This window comes from Varanus komodoensis, unplaced genomic scaffold (genome assembly GCF_004798865.1).
Source record: "Varanus komodoensis strain SLA01 unplaced genomic scaffold, ASM479886v1 scaffold119, whole genome shotgun sequence".
In the NCBI taxonomy this organism is placed as follows: Eukaryota; Metazoa; Chordata; class Lepidosauria; order Squamata; family Varanidae; genus Varanus; species Varanus komodoensis.
Window position 1 is genome coordinate 876,610 of NW_025335344.1, and position 19,930 is coordinate 896,539.

At 50.6% G+C, this 19,930-nt stretch overlaps 1 protein-coding gene across 1 annotated transcript; it reads left to right on the forward strand.

Annotated features, from left to right (window-relative positions):
* Positions 1-5,969: 5,969 nt before the first annotated feature.
* Positions 5,970-18,969, forward strand: CLDN15 (claudin 15). Its single transcript, XM_044421379.1, has 5 exons — positions 5,970-6,186; positions 14,015-14,179; positions 14,955-15,036; positions 16,370-16,480; positions 18,687-18,969. Exons 1-5 carry the CDS (start codon positions 5,970-5,972, stop codon positions 18,808-18,810), a joined length of 699 nt encoding a protein of 232 aa, XP_044277314.1. The 3' UTR covers positions 18,811-18,969.
* The last annotated feature ends 961 nt before the right edge of the window (positions 18,970-19,930 follow it).

Consider the following 19,930-nt stretch of genomic DNA (forward strand, 5'->3'; position numbering starts at 1 on the left):
CCAGTCTTGCTGAGGTGCCGTTAAAGGCACAAGAGCAGACCAGTTTCCACTTTCCTGGTCATTTAGTAAACTTGTGAAACTGCTAATGGAATGGAGTTTTTTTTTCAGGTGTTTTTTAAAGCCTCTATCTCTCTCACACACATGCACGCGTGCACACATGCACACACAGCGAGAGAGAAACAACATGTTTAACTTTTTTCCCTATGTGCCAAATTCGTATTGTGCCAACATCAGAGCTATTATTCCATCAGGAGAAATTGATATCTTGCTGTTTATCCAAGGGTTGTTTTTAAACTTCCTTGCTTTATGAATCTGTTTTAAACACAGACATCATGTTTACTTGTAAATGTTCCTACAGTTGTTTCCAGGTTGAATTGGGCTAATGTGGGAGAGAATCTGATTAGAGTATCTCATCTCTTTTGAGCTGGTAATCTCTGGAATATTTTTCTGCTGAAATCAACTGCCTGGAAGCCTCTGTTACTTCCAGTGGGGTGCGTGTGCCAGTAATAAACATGCCTAGAGTTGACTCAAGAAACAATACCTGTGATAGGTGGCATATTTTCATCTAGAAATGCAAAGGTGAAAATGCGTGGCAACGTCATGTTAAAATCTAGTACGCACAGGATTGCATTCCGTATTCTGAGTAGAGATAAGAGACACACCCACCAGCTTCACCGCACAGTCCTAAACCAACTGTTAACGCATTTGATGAAGTCAGTTGCTGCTTATGTGAGAGTACCTGCAATTCAGTCCTTCGGGGTGCTTTGGCCTGTTTTCTGCCTAAGGGATGCTCTTCTCCTTGAGGACATGAAGCGTGGCTTCTAGATCGAGAGAGGTATTACTACCACTCTGTACGACTCTGGTGCGCCTGCAACTGGAGTATTGTGCTCAGTTTTGGGCCCCTCATTACAGAAAGGATATAGCCAGGTTAGAGTCAGTGCAGCGCAGGGCCACAAGGCTGGTGGCCGGTTTGCAGGGGAAGCCATATGAGGCGAGACTGAGGGACCTGGGTCTTTTCAGCCTGGAGAAGAGGAGAGTCTGAGGGGATCTGTGGCGACATACAGGTATGTGAGGGGGTGTCACATGGAGGTGGGTAAAGACCTCTTCTCCCCTGCAGAGGAGGGCAGGATGCACTCCAATGGAGCAAAGCTCAGGGAGCCAAGGTTCCATTTTTAGATGCCAGGAAGCACTTCCTGACAAGTAGGACCTTGAGGGTATGGACTGGGCTTCCACGGGAGGTGGCTGAGGCCCCATCGGTGAGGGTGTTCAAGGTTAGGCTAGACATGCACGTGGTGGACATGTCATGAGCGGAGCTGGCTGGAGCCAGAGGTCAGACTAGATGGCCCAGGAGACCCCTTCTGACTCACTCTGTTTCTATGTTTCTATACAGAAGGGCAAATGTTCCTTTTTTCCTGTGGTGCTTTTCGGGATGCCCTGTAAGCTTTTTGCCAGGGTGCTAATGAGAGATGTTTATTTATTTATTTGGGTATTTTTATCCCATCCAATTATGTTGCACATCTCTGGATGGCTTACAAATCGAACTCCCAATAAATACACTTAAACCCATAATAATCCATGACTAAGCATATTTAAAATATTTAAACATTGAAATTATGGGAGAATAAAAAGGTCTTGACCTGGTGCTGAAAAGCATACAATGTTGGCGCCAGGCAGACCTCTCTGGGGAGCGCATTCCATAGCCGGGGCGCCACCGCAGAGAAGGCCCTCCTCCGAGTATTTCTGCAATGTGATGGTTTCAGATCCACTTGTGGATAGTGGGACACATTCATGGAAAGTGGCTATGGATCCCCAATTTGCCAGTGTTCACTCTCTTTTGGCCTCCAGACTGCATATTTTGTGTCTCTGGGGCCATCGCAACATTTACCCATCCGTGTCCTCCAACTCAATCCTTGTGGGAACTGGACAGCTCCCGTCTTGTTGGAAAGCTTTGTCCTGCATGGCTGCTCTTGCACTTCAGGATGGTCTTTTCTTCCTCTTCTCTTCGGTAAACATTGCTAATGTTTGGGATTGGGCAATGCCTGCATCGCCACCCACTGGATGCCCCGCTTCCGAAAGCGGATATCTGTGAAGGGGTCTCCCGTTAGCACTCATCTTCTCCCTGGCGTATTCCAGGAAGAAAGCGAAAAATACGGTAATCCTTCTTGTATGGTGTGCCAGCCTCAGCCAGAAGCAGGAAGTGACATGTTTGTTTAGTATTTGCAGTAGCCTAACGTGGAACCAAAACGGAACGCACGCTCATCCTCTACTTGAAAGCTAGTGATTCATATCCATGGAGAGGTCTATCTCCTTGCCCTGAAGGATTTTGAGTGGGATTAGTGCAGGGTTGCTTTTGGCACTGCTAAGTGGTCATGTGGCTATTTATGCACAGGCCTCCCAAAAGAGGAAATGCATCACTCTCTCGAGAAGCACACCGTTTTGCATCAAAGGGGCATTACAAGCAGGGGTGTTGATTTTCAGAGTAGATGTACACGGAGGAATAATGGCTCCTATTTGTAAAAGAAATGCAATATACCAAACTATAGCAGTGAAGACTATGGCCAAGTGACTTGGGTGCCTACTTAAGCTTTCTACTCTTTTATTTTTTTGGGGGGGGGGGGGCTCTTAAACCAGGTGTGAATGGGCCAAACCTCAAACAGAGGGCAATTTCAAAGAGATGAGGTCCCCCCACTGTGGGGGCTTCACTGTAAGTTCACCCTCCCTGTATGGCTGACGTCCCTCCTGTAACAATTCCCTTTTAGTCTTTCTCCTGGACGGAGGCATGACTCGAGACAGAGCGGAGTCAGGTTGTCACCTATGCCGCAAACCAAGTCGGACATTGCAGAGAGAAACCTGGCTCCAAACGGTTAAACGCTGGAAACCGATTTTTTAAAAGCCAAAGAAAAGATGAGCAGTCATGCAGCAAGCAGCAAAATTATCTGGAAATGCATAGAAAAGCAAACAGGGTATGCTAGGTTGAAACACGAGGAAGCAGATGTCACACACGTGCGCGCACAGCCCTGACTTTGTGCCCTGGGTCACTCAACACATGTGGCTCAGTTCTAAGAACCGGTGGCCCACCACACACCTCCGGTTCCAAGGAAAGACACTCCCAAGCCCACAGCACATCGTGGTGTGCCTGTGACTGGCTCCGGGATTCTGAGAACCTCTGGGCGAGGCGGCCATGTCCTGCCTAGAGGTCCCCTTTCTCCCTCTTCCTCAACTAATAGGTCCACTAATAGGTTTTCCTCTCCCCTTCTGAAGCCATCGAAGGCAGGTGTGGGGAGATGCTGAGCTCTATTCTTTGTTAGGACCTGACATGCACCTTGTAGGACTAAAGCCAAAATAGAGCCTTTGGAAGCATGTGCGTGGGACGCAGGCTTCTAGATGTAACGGACCAGGGACGTGTGAATCCAGATTCACGCAGTGCATTTGTTTTCCATATCAGGCCTGAGCTCACAGTCTGGTTCTGTGTGAAGCTGGTTTCCTGGCACCTCAGCAGCCTAATTTAGAGAAGTGTGGGCAGTCAGGGCTCAAAGCCCTTGCAGATCTGCTCCAAACATCCAAGAGATCAACTCGTAGGGTCCAATTTGCCTCCTGCCTGCCCAGGTCTAAAGCAGAACCCCTTCCCACCATGTCTGCTGACGGCAAATGCCATAAATTTGCTAGGCCCCACCTGGGGCTTTCTCACTCTGGTCTGTCCTGACTCTCCCGCTATTGAGCTAGTGGTTTTGTGAGGAAGGGAATCCGTCTGCTCTCTCTGTATTTTCCAGAACCTTTCCTATGTCTCTTCCCCCCTCTATGCTCCTAGGATGATGGGAGTTGTAATTCAGAACATCTCAAAGGAACCAGGCTGGGGAAGACTGATCTCTTTGCACTTCCCCGTCAGATACATCATTCCTTTCTTTAAAAATTACCTCCCACCTGGCCTAAAGTGAAAACTGGTCAGATGGATGCCAGAATAAAATCCATGCATGGTAGAGTGAAAAAGTCAACCCATCAAGTGTCACAGAAGTACAAAGGCTGTGATCCTATATTGACTTTACCGTGGGACCGAAGAGCTGACAGTGTCCGTTGTAAGAGGGCTTCTGCCGCACCATCCTGCTGTCCTTTAAAAGCACACTTCCACAGACTTTAGAGTATACAGAAATTAGCACATGGAAAAATTGTGCTGCTTTTTGCTTCTGTGTATCTAAGCCCAGCTGCCGGCACCACCCTCACTGGGCTTTCCTGGGAATGAGTGGCTGTGAACTCCAGCACTGGACTATGTGATGCTAGGCCCAAATCCAGGCAGTATACTTACACGGGAGTGAGCAACATGCAATGTAATGGCACATCCTCCCAAGTCACCTCCACAGATAGGATGGGTGAACTGGGCAGCGTCTGGGCTCCCAGCCCCACATTTTCCGTGCCCTCCAGCTTTTCAGGGAATTGCATGAATGGTCAAAACCATCCTGCCTCTTTCTAGTGGTGAAACTTTGCCAGATCATCACCACACAGGGTGACGTGGAGGGCCAGGAAATGCCCATTTGTGGCTGGTTGCCCAAATAGAGCTGGAGCCCTGGAGATCCCCGGAGGTGTTGTTGCCAGCCTACACCTTGCTTGCTCGGAGGGTGCCATGACCGTCTGGGCGCTCGTGTGGACCCCTCGGAGGAAGGGGGACGGAGAGCATGAGGAAACGGCAGGAGTGGCGGACAAAGAAGGTGCTGGAGGGAGAGAAAAAGAAAAGGTGGAAGAGAAGGTGAGGAGGGGAGAGAAGGGGGACGGAAGGAAGAGGCAAAGAGGTAGGGGAAGAAGCTGGACGGGGCGGGAAGGGGGCAGGAGAAAGCGGGGAATAGAGGAGAGAAAGGTAGAGGGGATGGATACATGAGTGAGAGAGGAAAAGGGAGGGTGAGAGAGGAGAAAGAAAGCGGGGAGAAGAGAAAAAGGCGTAGGGGAAGCCGTCCTGAGACGCTTGTTAAGGATGGGGTAAAAATAATGTAAATAAATACTAAATAAACAAAAATGAAGGGCGAGAGAACGGGGCAGGAGGAAGAGGGGAGGGGGAGAGTAAAAGGAGGAGGACGAGAGAGATGAAGGGAAGAGCTACGCAGGAGAGACAGAAAGAGAAGACGTGGGTAGAGCAAGAAGTGGGTAGATTGGAGAGCGCGGTGGTATATATGCCCTTGCACCCGCGCGCCCTTCCTCTCGCACGGGGACGCGCTTATACATCGGGGAGAGGGGGCCAGGGCTTCCGAGGAGGCCGAGCGCCTGGAGGGCCGAGGGTGGGGGGCTGTGCGCAGCGGACGGAGGATGAGCGTCGCGGAGACGCGCGGACGGACGCGCGGAAGGATGCTCGGCGCGGGGACGCGTGTCTCCCGCTCCGCTAAGACGGGGTACCCCCTCCCTGGAGCGGACGGGTGGGCGAGGCAGGGCAGCTCCTCGGGGGCGCCTCCCTGAGGGATCCGGTTGGGGGACGTGCGGAGGAGGAAGGTCGGCTCCTGTGAACGAAGTCTTGGCCCCGGAGGAGCCGTGGTCCGATGCAGCAGGGCCCGTCTCCTCTTCGAAAGGGTCGCTGCCCGCGCAGGGGTCGCACCTGCCCCTCCGCGCTCTCCCTCCCACTTCGCAGGAACTCCGAATTCTGTCCACATCGGCGCACCTGGAGGGAAAGTGGGGGACACCCCGCTCCCCCTCCACCTGTCTCATCATTCCCTGTGCCACGCGCGCCCTCCGGACCCTCCTCCCCATGCCTCTTAGGGGGTGGACTTTGGCCCAGAAGCTGACGTCAGGGGGAGGCTGACGTCACTGCCCGGGGGTGCTGCCGCCTCTGCCTTTACCTGCCGGCCCCTCCGGCCGCATCCCCAAAGAAACTCGAGACTCCGCGCGCGCGGCTGGCGGTTGCTGCAGGCGCAGCTTCTTTCTCTGCCCGCCCGCCCAGCACTCCTCTGCTGCGCCGCCGCCGCCCGGCCTCTCTCCCCGCCACCCCCGGCACCATGTCTGCTTTGGTGGAGACGGTGGGCTTCTTCCTGGCCACGGCCGGCTGGGCCATGCTGGCGGTGACGCTCTTCAACAGCTACTGGAGGGTCTCCAGCGTGTCTGGCAACGTGATCACCACCTCCACCATCTTCGAGAACCTCTGGCAGAGCTGCGCCACCGACTCCACCGGCGTCTACAACTGCTGGGAGTTCCAGTCCTTGCTCGAGCTGCCGGGTGAGTGGGGCGCCGGCGGGCGGGGAGCGCGACCTGCGCAGCGCGGAAGGCGCGCCCCTGGGGACCGTAGTCCCAGGGATGCGCCGGTGGCTCCCGGGTGGATGCAGAAGGACCGCCGCGGCGCTTTGAACGGGAGGCTGCGCTTGGCAGCTCGCGTAGCCGATCGAGCCTTTTTCTGTGGCCTTGCATTATTTTAAAGAAAACGAAATCCGTTCCCAGATGATGGACTCGGATGCTCCCCTCTGGTTCCGCGCCCCGCAGCGCACGGCGTTCCTTCGCGCAGGCTCCTTTGCCTAAAACCTGCGGGAAGCCCGCAAGCTCCCAGAAAATTGCACCTGTTGCTCTAACATCATCTCTGATGCAGGCACCTGTTTCTCGCTCGCTCGCTCGCTCGCTCGCTCTCTTTCTCTTCCCGTGCGCGCTTGCGCTTTCCACCCGCTTTCTGGCGCCTCTGGGCACCTCGGCATGATTTTTCCACCTTCCCCTGCTAGGCAATCGAGGGAACTAACCGGGATGAGCAATTGCCAGGTTGCTGGGCAAACCCACCGGTGCATAGTCCACCCCCCCCACGCACATCTGCACACAGCTGGCTCCTTTTCCCCTGCTCTGCTCTCCACTTGTTTCCTCTCCCTGGTTCTTGTGGAGAAGCAGTGCAATACCTTTTTCGGCAAACGAAGCAGACCAGCCTGGGGCTGGAGACGTTGACTGGATTCTGGGGGGCTGGCAGCTGTTTGGTGGGCAGATGAAGCCACTTTGCACGTGCCCAGAGGTGCTGTTGTGGAGATCTTCTTCAGCAAATACGTGGTCTGGGAAACAGTCTGGCGAGTCCTGCCCGGTGAACCCAAACTCTGTCCCTTGGAGAAAGTGTCAAGTCAGCAGCCCCTGGGTCCAGTGGAACAATCTATTCTGCTGCTTCATGTAACTGGCAGGAACTCTCCCGGGCTTAAATGGAATCAAGGGTCAGCCTGGGATTGTGACATGAACAGCTGGGTTCATCTCTGGGATATGCAAACTTGGAACAAGCATCCCTCTGAGCATACACAGGGTGATTTTTAAATCACAGAATATCAGTTGCTAGGTTTTTCATAGCATCTCAAGACTTTCTGTTATGCATTTCTGGTAAGGTTTAGCCCACTGTGCTCCCTTGCAATTTTAATAGCTGCGCTATGGGCAGAAATTCAACAGGTGCTGCTTCCTACAGCATAGCTCTACATTGCTCTGTAGACTTTACCTGTTGAATGTCAGGAGGCACAAGATACCGTGCTGGGAATTCTCTTTCACTTTCCAAGCCAAGCATGGTTCTGTGAACTTGCTTCCTAGGCTGTCTGGAAACAGAGATGCTTTGGTCGACATTTGTGCTGAATTGGCCCTTCAGCGCCATGAATTATGTGACATTATGGTGAAGTTCTTGGGCATGTGCAAAGCTCAAGTCTCCCATGACCTACACGTTGCTTGTTCCAAGCTGGACAAAGTACTCTCATCTCCGTGTGCGAATAAATAAATAAATAAATAAATACGTTTCGCGAGGAAGCGAGCAAAAATGGAAAACAGACCAGGGACGGAGTGCAAGCGCCTTCTTTCACTGCCCTGTAGGGGGCAGTGCTGAACCACACCGTGGTTGCCGATAGAAAGAGTAAGAAAACCCATAATCAGCCTGTTGGCCGCAACTCTGGCCCCACATGCCAAGGGGGTGTTTCTTGTGCCAGTCAGCATCCTGGTCGATTGTTTGCAGAAGCTTTCTGCTCATTGCAGAGCTTCAACAACCTCCTGGCACATGGACAGGGGTGGAGTGGCACCCTGAAATTGGCAGTCCATAGAGAAGCAGAGGTTGCCAGCTTTTCAGCCAGACTGTGTAGCTATGCCTTTAATCGTGGCTTGATGCAGCAGAAGCTTCCTATCCTCCAACATTTTTCATAGGAAAATGGGTATGGTTGTGATAGATCCCTGAAGAATGAATACACCTGTCCCGCAAACACACACAATCATTTCCTATTACTCAAAGTCCCGCCAGCTGAATCGAAGGAGTGCTTCTTCCAGCGTGAACCAAGCCACATGCTAAGTTCATTGTCTATAATTCTCCTCCAGGTCTCCACTCTCCTCCTCCTCTTCCGTCTTCTCTCAGGAAACTTGAGATCTCAAAGTTTTCTTCTTGCTGATTGAAGTTGTTTTCAGCTGCACACATGTCTCTCGGCCTGGTACAGGCATGCAATTTTGGTACTGTGTATTTCTATTTTTAGTCTTTGCAAACTGCCAACTGAACTTTGACTATTGACCAACGCTTTAACTCTGAAATAACCTCAGCCGCTCTTGAATTCCCTTTTGGGGTATGTGTGGGGAAGAGAAAGCGGTTGATGGCAGATGGCCCTATGAGTAGCAGAGAGAGGGGCAGGCCCGCAGCCCCCGCCTCCCCCCCCACTCTCTGGTTCCCCGGCGGGGTGAGGGGGGCGCATCTCTTACACAGTGGGAGGGGTCAGGAACAGAACGCTTGGTTGCCATCACTCACTCTGGTAACACTGCGAACTTTGAGTGCAGAGTTCTTAGTATATCACTGGAAAACCTTGATCTTTCAAGATGTGATTCAGCCTTCAAGGCGCAAAGCTCGGCTGCTTCAGTCTGCCCCGTGACAGGCCCCGCTACAAGCAGGATCCTTCGCGTTTCGTAAGAAGATAAGAAGGGCTGCCTCGGATCAGGCCAAATGTCCATGTCATCTGATAGTTTGTCCCTACAATGGCCAAGCAAACCCCCAAATGTCAGAGGCCCAAACCAAACAGAGGTGTGATTTAGCAACCCCCGCCCGTGTTCTCCCAGCAACTGGCATGCATCCATCCAGACTTGTAGCCTTCTCTTCCAGGAATTCATCTAGTCCCCTTTTAAGTCCATCCAAGGTGGCAAACCTTGTTCCATTTCGTGGTACAGCGTTCCCCGGTTTGGCTATGCGGTGGGCAGCGTTCTTCTTTGATCTATCCTGAACCTCCCACCACGCAGCTTCATGGGCTTGCCATGAATTCTAATATTCTAGGAGAAGGAGAAAAAAATATATTTTCCTATTGAATTTTCCCACACAACACATCATGAGGTCTATCTCGATGATGTTTTTCTCTCCTGTCCTGCAATGAGAACTTTTTTTCTAGGCTAAAAAGGCCCCAAACCACACACCCTTCCTCATTTCGCTCGTTTCGCTTGCCTTTTCCTACGTCTGCTCTTGCTCTGCAACACTTTGCTTGAGCCGCAACAACTGGAATTGTAGATACGGCATTCTAAATGTGGACACCTTATTTGCATTTGCATGTTCACTGGAAATAAAACATGTCCATCCCTCCAAAAGGTAGCGTCCTGCTGGAAAAAGCCGGAGCCCGACAATCTGCAGCTTGCAGAAATGCATGCCAACACAAATAGGAACGAAAAGTCAAGCCTGATTTACCAAGGACAGTGCCTGGAAAATAGGGAGCTTTCCCCTGGCAGATAAGGGATGCCACACTGGGTGGATGTTTCAGGGGAAGGTTTTCAAGGATATGTTGCTACTCCCTCTACTTCCACTGTTGAGAGGGGGACCCCTATTGTTATTTGGCATAGAATTTGGGAACAGTCCAGAGAGCTTCGGCTGTTGGTTCTTGGGTGTTACAGAAATTAAATAAATAGCTTGTATCACCCAAAAGGCAACATCCACTCACAAGTCAGTGGTATCTGCAGGCTTGGAAAGGCCTCATGCAAAATGTCTTTTAAAAATAAGTGTTTCGTGTGACCCCTCACCCCCCCAAAACACTGAGGACTAGGATGATGCTGACTGCTAGGGGGGTAGGAGACCGAAAAACCAGGGGGGAAATGGGAGCATCTTGGAAGACAGCACTGTCCTGCTTGCCTACTCACAAGTAAACCCTATTGCGGGTCTAGGATTGCTGCCGAAATCTAACGGGAGACCATGCCCAGCAACGTTTTGTTGTAGTTGGGACCCTTTGCTTCCCAGTCACGGCAGTTCAAGCCGTGATCTGAGGCACAGAAAGGTTGAAGGCAGCTGGTTGAAAGGTTGGCAGCCGTTGTCACTTGCTAATGGTTTGCTCAAGTGGATGCTTAGGCTCAGCCTATATATAAGTCAGCCCTTGTAACATAGACACACAGAAACAGAGCGAGTCAGAAGGGGGTCTCCTGAGCCATCTAGTCTGACCCCCGGCTCCAGCCAGCTCCGCTCACGACATGCCCACCATGCGCATGCCCGTGCGGAGAAGGGAAGAAGGGCAGGGCAGGTGGGAGCCAAGCAAGTCATATTTTACAACCCACATTTAAAACTTTTAGAAGGGGAATTATGTTTTACTGGGATGGGATGGGATGGGATGGGAGATGCTAGCCGTGGCCCACACTGGTCTCTCTGGGCGGGCAGCTCGAGCCGGAGGTGGAGAGCGAGGGCAAACCTGCCTGTTCTTCCTTGTTTATTTTCACTGTCATGGCTCCTCCAAGGAAAACACAATGGGGCTTTTCTTTTCCCTTCCACAAAGGGTTGCTGTTGACGCAGAAACTGATCTGGGAAGGGGACACGGATCCTTCCTGCAGCAAAGCACGAGACCGGCTGGCAGAGCCAAGACCTGGCCCGGAGAAGGGCTGGTCTGGGACCTTGGCCACGCCGCAAGGTTCCGGTGCCCCCCATCGAGGCAGGGCTTTGGGGCAGAGGGCCAGCGCGGTGCCTGTCAGAATCAACTGGACGGCTTCTGGAAGCAGCGGGGCTCAGTTACTGCAGTGTTCATCAAATGAAGCAAGACTCCTTATCAGCTAAATGGCGGGGAAAGTGGACTCTTCAGGCGATGAGGTCCAGAGTCTAAAGTACTCAGCTGCACCTCTGCAGGGCTTGGGCCTTTCTCCCTCCAGAAGCTGAATCTCTGTCTTCCTGTCCCTGCGTTGGGAACAGTCTTTTCCAACATGGTGCCCACCAGGCCTGTTGGACTACAGTCTCCATCATCCCCAGCCACCATGGCCAAGGAATAGAAACAGAGGAAGTTAGAAGGGATCTCCTGGGCCATCTAGTCTGACCCCCGGCTCCAGTCGACTCCACTCATGACATGCCTACCATACGCATGTCCAGCCTATCCTTGACACCCTCACCGATGGGGCCTCAACCGCCTCCCAGGGAAGCCCATTCCACACCTAGTGGTCCTAACCATCAGGGAGTACTTCCTGACATCCACTCTAAATCTTGGTTGCCTGAACTTTGCTCCACTGGAACATGTCCTGCCCTCCACTGCCGGGGAAAAATGGTCATGACACACCTCTGACTGGCACCCTCTCACATGCCTGCATGTCACTAACAGGTCCCCTCTGAGTCTCCTCCTCTTAAGGCTGAAAAGACCCAGTTCCCCCAGTCTCTCCTCATATGGCTTCCCCTGCAAACTGGCCACCAGCCTTGTGGCCCTTCGTTGCACTGATTCCAACCTGGCTATATCCCTCTTGTAATGAGGGGCCCAGAATTGAACACAACACTCCAGCTGTGGGTGCACCAGAGTCTTATAGAGTGGCAGTAATACCGCTCTCAATCTAGAAGCCACGCTTCTGGCTATGCATCCAAGGGTGGCGTTCACCCTCTTGGCCACCACGTCACACTGCTGGCTCCTGTTTAGCCTGCAGTCACCCAGCACCCCAAGATCCCTTTCAAAGTGCTGCTCTCCAGCCACTTCTCCCCTAACCTGTACTTATGACGCCCATTCCTGTGCCCCAAGTGCAAAAATAGCAATTGGGAGCAAAAAGGGGAACCCCTTTTTGGAGGGAATTCCCAGGGGACCTCCATCCCCCTCTCCACTGGTCACCACCTGCCTTATCCCAGAAGGGGACAACCTCTGAAGCAAAGACTCCGAGATGACCGGACCACACGGGCAGGCATCCATCCACCCAGCCCTGCTGGACTTTTAAAAGCAAGCTGTGTGTACCGGCATTTCGAGTTGTGCTTGAAAGTGGAAGCCAGTGAAGGTTCTCAAGGGCCAGCAAAGTGCGTTCTTCTTTGGGGTTCTTCTCTGGAACCAGCTGAAGTTCCAAAACAGTCTTCAGACGCAACCTCACGTGCCACGCGCAAGTGTAGGTCTGATGCGCACTGTCATTACCGGAGCATAGGTGACTCTAGCCAGGGGAATGCTTTTTCTATGAACCAAGTGCCCATTTGAGAGCCAGTGTGGTGCAGTGGTTAAGAGCATGCGACTGGGACTCCGACGATCTGGGTTCGAGTCCCTGCTCAGCCATGGAGCCAACTGGGTGACTTCGGGCCAGACTCTCAGCCCAACCTACCTCACAGGGTTGTTGTTGTGGGGTAAGACGGAGGAGGAGATGTAAGCTGCCTTGAGCCCTTTGCAGGAAAAAGGCAGGATATAAACCGAAAAATAAAATTTGCACCTGTGACTGTGATGGGGCAAATCTCTCAGGCCTGAACACAGCCCAGGTTGGCCCTCGCAGGAAACAACACGCAGCATTGCTTTGCATGGCCAGTCCCTGGCAAGGAGACATAGAAACAGAGCGAGTCAGAAGGGGCCTCCTGGGCCATCTAGTCTGATCCCCAGCTCCATGTCCACTCAGGACATACCTACCTTTTGTGCACAAAACTTCCATCTCTGCATGACTTTCAGCCAATGGAGATGTGCCAAAAAGAAAATCAAGAAGCGGGAAATAGAAGGGCATTTTAAGGCTCACCGGTTGTGCTTGTTTGCTTATGAGAAGCACAACGATGTTATCAATGTGGGTCAAACAGCTACCACTCATTAATCACAAAAGGTGAAGGGCATGTGTGGGCAAGAGACTGGTTCATTCTCATTGTTTATAACACCAGCTGGAAACAGTGTGGTGGGCCACAATTTCCTCTGCCCTGAAACACGCCCCAAATAGCATCCTCACTCCCAACCATAACTTAATTTTTCAAGATCCTTCTTGAAGGAGATCGGAAGACTGGCTACCCAAAGGAGGGCCTTCTCTGTGGTGGCACCCCGGCTGTGGAATTGGCTCCCAGGAGAAGGGTGCCCGGTGCCGGCAATTTTTTCATTTCGGAGCAAGGCGAAAACCTTTTCATTTCCCCAGCGTTTTAAATGTTAGTGTTGTTTTTAGTATTGATTTTATATTTTATGTGTGATGCTGTGCCCTGTTTATGTTTTTCACCACCCTGAGACACTGTAAAGGGCAGGATACAAAAATGTTAAATAAACAAATAAAAGTGAATAAAAGATCATAGACGGAGAGAATGGGTTCCTTGGACTTCCTGCTTTGGAGCTCCAAGTTTGGCCCAGTGGCTCCATGCACCTCAAAGCTTGTTTATTTATTTAAAACTTTTCTATACCGTTCCTTCCCAGATGTCCTGGGACGGTTTACGCCAGATTAATAAAACAGAATAAAAACAGAAATAAGAGTAACAGTTGCCCAGCATCCGATGTTAAAATATAAAACCACTAAATAAAACAGGTGAACAATCAAAATACTGGGAGAATAAAAAGATTTTTACCTGATGCTGAAAGGAAAGAAGTGTTGGTGCCAGGCGGACCTCTCTGGGGAGGATGTTCCACAGTCAGGGTGCCACCACAGAGAAGGCCCTCCTCCGGGTTGTCACCCTCTTTCAAGGATGGCTCCTGGAGCAGGTCCTCCGCCTCAGATCTCAAGGGCCGGGAGGGCACAGGGGAGAAGGTATCCCGGACCCAAGTTGTTTAGGGCTTTCTGGGTCATCACCAGCACCTTAAATTGGGTCCAGACTTCAATCGGCAGCCAGTGCAGGCGGTAAGATTAAGGCCGGGCCTAATTCCAGGGCTGAATTCTGGAGGATGCTGAAAACGCCGGCCGATTCCTGGGGTTCACGGCTCTCCCCTTTCCCTTCCAGCCTACCTGCAAGCGTCCCGGGCCCTCATGATCAGCGCCTTGGTGCTGGGCTTCCTGGGACTGTTGTGCGGCATGGTGGGACTGCAGTGCACCAAAGTGGCTGACGACAACCCCAACGCGAAGGTGAAGCTGGCCGTGCTCGGCGGATGCATGTTCGTCCTGGCAGGTAAGCGGACCTTCGAGGGACTCTTGTGGGAAGCAGCACGGGGGACGCAGCTGCCCGCTGGCTCAGTTGCCCGGTGCGTAGGCTCACTGGAGCGGTCCTCACCCAACCATGTGCAGCTCAGGTGGCCACCTGTTTCTACGTAACCGTCAAGCTGATTTGCAACATTTGAAAGGCTATCACAGGCTGTGCTGGTTTGGAAGCTATCCAAAGTGTACCCCATCAAAAGTCATTTTCAAGGGGAAAATGGACTTCGGTTGTGGTATGCCAGCTTCTGCCAAGAGCTCAGAGCTTGTGGCTCACCAAAGCTTTGTCTCCCTCTAGTGGCAGCTATTGGTACACGCACCTGCTTGCTTAAGCGAGGAAGGGTACTCCTTTCTGAATGCTCACTGGGATGCTTAATCGTTATCTCCCGACGGCTGCATAATTCTTTTTTAAAATTTTTATTTAAAACTGTTATACAGATATCCAGCCGTTCAGAGATGAACCATAATGGACAAGATAGAAGTAATAATATTATTAATAAATAATAAATAAAATAAATAAGATACATAGAAGAAAATACTGAATAGAAAAAAAAACTGGTATAAGAACCAATTAAAGTAAACAAAACAGACAAAACTGCCAATTCAAACAACTACAGCCTAGGTATTACGACCCCCAAAACTGACTCTATCTTCCCACGATCTATGAGCTTACAAAAAAGACATCCTTATTCTAAGATGGCCGCGTATTTCTTATCCTGACGAGCCTTTCTTTTTCTGTCTGTCCCGCTCAGGTATCTGCAGCATGGTGACGGTTTCGTGGTATGCCTTCAATATCACCCGCGATTTCTTTAACCCGCTCTTTGTCGGAACAAAGTAAGTTCACAAAGCAGCCTCTGATGAACCATAAGAGCTTTAACGATTTCGAATTAGCCGGGTGGAGGTGGGAACATACGTAGGATCTCCGTGCCTGGTTTGCCTTCCTTTTCTTCAAAGCCCCGTCCAATAAAATCGTAAATGTAACTGCAGCTCAACATGCTGTACTTGGTATGACTTGGGCATTAGGTGAAGCAATATCCACTTTTTCTCCTAGAAGCTTGCCCAGAATTTGTGGTCTGTTTGGGAGGTCGTCTGCCAGGTGTCCCTGTATTTGGAAGTTAGCCAAGATTTTTGGTGGAAGCACCCCGGTTATAGAACTCCATCCCCAGACAGATTTGGGAGGACCAAATCTTCCACATCTTTTATCTTTAGAAGAGTTTCTTTCTATTAAAAAAAAATCTTCAAGACTTTGGACAGCCACTGTGAAGTAGAGGTTCGCATGTTGTGGCAAGACTGGGGAGACCTTGAGATAGTTGCTCTTTACTCTCTGTCTCCAGCTAGCCTACCCTGTGAGGTTGTTGTGAATGGAAAAATGTGGTCGGGAATACCTTCGTTAACTTGGAGGAAAAGTGGGATAAGCATGAGATAACATGAGATTAGGAGAGATTCTTCAATAGATCGGACTGTATTTTGCCACTGTTATTCTTTTTATGGTGTTTTAGGCTGAAGGTAGATCTTTGCATCTATCCAGTTAAAATACTGAATATTGTCTAGAATAGAATAAAGTATAAATAACATATAGAGAGAATGGAAGGTAGATCAACAGAAGCTTTACTTAAATTGCTTACACTCTACATCTTAGCAACAGGGGACAGAAGGGACTGCGGCTGATCAAAACCAGTCCCTAACTTCCTTTGGCATTAAGACAAACTTCATTGCAATGTGTTGGATTATAGCTTCCAGCATCCACAGCCATTTTGCCAGGGAAGCTGGGAACTGTTGTCCAAAGCATCAGCAGGGCTGCTGGAAGTGTACTATAAGAAGGTGGAAGGTGGTGGAAGCGTACTATAACCAGAATAAAATGTATTCGGTAACCTAGAACTCACCTAGCTGCCCAAGCGGACTGGAGTTAACATTTATTGTCCTGTCTGGAAAAGAGGCAGTGAACTCTTGGCATTTTCTGTATATTAGATGTGAGAGTAATGGATTTTTAATTTGGGTGTAATGAGGCTTTGGTAAACCAGCTCCTGATTTGGCTGGCTTGGGAAGCTGATGCAGTCCTGTGGGGACAGAGAGGGTTAAAATACTCCCCTCCCAGACATTGATTCCTGCTGTACCAAAGTCGAATTTCCTTGGGATGGTTTCCAAAGTCTCTTCTTTGGCTGTCCAGGTATGAAATTGGACCGGCCCTCTACCTGGGCTGGAGCGCATCGTTGCTCGTGATCATTGGAGGCGGGTGCCTGTTTACCTCGTGTAGGACGCAGTTGTCGCAGGACAAGAGGTAAGGGCACTCTTGGATCCAGGCCCTTATTTTGGGGGAGGGGGAGGCTGGACCAGATGCCAGCGGTGCCCCCTTTTCACTCCGTAGGCCCATCTCCTTGTGGTTGCCACAGCTGCCCATTTGCTTGCCCAGCTCTCCGGACTCAGCCCCCGTCAAAGGGAGAGAGTGGAAGGGAGCGCAAGCAAAGAGGAACAGGGATGGCGGTTCTGGGGTTCTGCAGTGCATCCCAGTGGACACCCAACGATTCGTGCCCACCAAGGTTGAGAGAAGAACTTCATCCCCACCAGTTATGGGTGCAGAAGGTCTCTAAAGCAGGCAGTGCTTTTTTTGTAAGAACAAAGGTGCCGGAACTCATGAAATTATGAGTTACCTTTTGCACTTAGTCAATCACTGTACACACACCCACACATGTCGGTTGTGTAACATAACGGTCGCCGCCTGCAGTAAGCACTCAGCGCACGACCACACGACCAATCACAAACCGAGCAGCGCCACAAGCCAAGCAGCGCCATCACACGCAGCGCGGACGAAGTGCGCACGCATCGGATTCGACGCACGAGCAGCCGGCATGCACCGTTTTAATGATTTTGCCGCCGACCCGCTACACTCAACAGGGCAATTCAAATCCACGTGGACCAAACATCAGCTATTCAAAAGTTACTTTTAAAACTTGGAAAATCTGTCGAAAAGAGGTGCCGGAACTCTGTTCCGGTGCGTTCTATGACAAAAAAGGCACTGAAAATAGGGATGCAGAAGCTCTCTCAACCCAGGGCCAAATTCCATCTTGGAGAAGCTTTTGGAGGGACTGGAGGTAAAAGAGAAGACACAAAATGTCCCAAATCCCTGTGTTGTAGCTTACAGCTTTTATTCCAGGTGGGTATGCCTTGAGAGAGCACTTTGGCCTTTTAGAATGAGGCATGGAGGGAATTTCACAAAAGCCATGAAACGCACCAGATAACCTTGGGAAAGGCGGTGGGGCCAGATGGAGGGGGCGTGGCCAAGCAGGTCAATCCCCAAGGACCAGATCAGGGCTCCGTGAAGGCCAGAGGTTATCCCGATATAAAAGAGCAATCCGTTAGGGTGATCTTGTGCAAAAGGCGACAGACTGCTCTCACCTTTGGTGAGAAACTTGGGTGCTTAACTTCTGGAAAATTTGACTGTACAGACTTCACTGCCAGCAAGAAGTTGGCAAACGCCTGGAACATTAAAATATTTGGATGTAAGGAATTCCAGGGAGGCAGCGCAAAAGGTGCTGTCCGATGCAAATTTAAACAAGAAGGAGGGTTCCCAGTCCTCTGGGCCCTTTTCCTTGGGTCCTTTTCCTTCACCTTTTGTTCAGGGTGGAAGAAAAGGTACTTGTGCTTGATCAGACCCTAGACAGAGTGGAAGAAAGAAGTTTCCCACACGTCTTTTTCACTGAAGAGCCAACATGGAAAATCATTATCTAATTTACCATCCAATTAATAAAATGTGCAGCCCACTCCAGTTTCCTAGGTTACTTATCCGAGGATCATAGAATCATAGAATAGTAGAGTTGGAAGGGGCCATGAAGGCCATCGAGTCCAACCCCTGACTGTTGAAAGACACCACGTTACACCAACCCACTCAGATGGCTGGCCAGTTTCTGTTTGAATGTCTCCAGTGTGGGAGAGCCCACCACCTCTCCAGGCAGCTGGTTCCACTGTCATATTGCTCTGACAGCGAGGAAGCTTTTCCTGATGTCCAGCCTGAATCTGGGTTGCTGCAACTTGAATTGATCATTCCGTGTCCTACGTTCTGGCATTAGCAAGAAGAGATCTTGACCTTCCCCTTTGTGACAGCCTTGGAGGTACTTCTAGGGGGATATCATGTCCCCCTCAGTCTTCTCTTCTCAAGGCTGAACATGCCCAATTCTCTCAGTCCCTCCTCACAGGGCAGTGTTTCCAAACCCTGGATCATTTTTGTTGCCCTCTGCTGGACCCTTTCTAATTTCCCTGCATCTTTCTTAAATCTTGGTGCCCAGAACTGGACACAGTATTCCAGATGAGGTCTGATTTTTTAAAATACTCCTCACTAGTCAGACCTCAAGAGGGCGTGAAACCAAACAGTTCATTCCGGGCTGGTTCTCCTGCTTCAGGCCCCCATGTCCTTAGGTAAGAAGATGCGTGCTGAGATACACTCAACCACAAAGCTGATTTCTTGCTGCCTCTTTTTGGTCTCTCCACAGTTACGGGTATCCCTACAAGGCCTCCAAGAGTGCCATCTCGGCCCCAGTCACTTCGGCTCCCCGCCCACGGATAGACTCTAACGCCAGCAGCGGTGGAAAATATGGCAAGAACGCTTACGTCTAAGGCTGTGTGAGAAGGGGGTGACTCCCCGCTTCCCCCCAAAAAGACATGTTTGGATGCTTCTCTTGCGGCCCGGAAGGGCCTTACAGAGATGGCAAGCTACTGGGGGGCTTTCTCATCTCGGTAACCCCACTCCTTGCTTCGGACATTCCTTGGACGGAGGCATCAAGCCCACATTCCTGAGTCTGACCCAGACAGAGGCTGCAAGTTATTTATTTGCTGAGGAGAGAGCTCATTCTCCCTCCCTCCCTCTCTCTATATATTCCCTTCTTTCTCTTCCGCATGGTTGCAACCAGCATGCCAGGCTCTGGCTGCCCCGTGGTCAAGAATAATTGATTTTGAACACGAAAGGTGTCTAGGCTCAGTCAAACCGCATCTTCTCCACCTGCCAGGCGCTCTCTCCAGTTCCGTGTGTGGCTTCATCACTGACTGGGGGAAGAAAAGTACTTTGGGAACAGGGTCAAGGGAGGGAATCGATTTGAACGTTGCTCTAATCCTGTGCTCGAGAGATAAGAACCTGCGATGATGCAACAGAGTGAGTGTGAGTGAGTGTGAGTGAGTGTGTGTGTATGTGTGTGTGTGTGTTTGCGCGATTGTGTGTGTGACAGAGAAATCTGAACTCAAATTTGCTTGCAAATATTTAAAATGTTATTTTCCTAATATAAGAATGGTTTTGTGGTGTTTGTTCTTGCCTCTACCCAAAGATCTCCAACTAAGGACATTGCTGGACCATGAAACTGGATGGAAGGACTTTCTGGAGAAAATAGATGACACTGTTTGGAGAGGGCTGATCCATGAACATTACTCGCCTTTTGAGTTTTTAAGGCAGGCATGGACTACAACTCCCACCATCCCTAACCTTTGGGCCTGGTGGGAATCCAGTATCATCTGGAGGGTCATAGGTTCCCTATTCTTGTCTTAAGAAATCACCAACAGCTTAGGTAGCTATCCAAGAAACTCTTTCTCCAGTGTGAATTTTGAAGGCAAGGCCCTTCCTTTTGAGTAGACGTATAGAGAATACACTGACAAGGCCTAGTTCTTTAACTACCCCGCTGCCCAAACTTACAATAGGGAAGGATAGTCTTATAGGGACTATCAAAAATATTACTAAATCTTGAGCAAG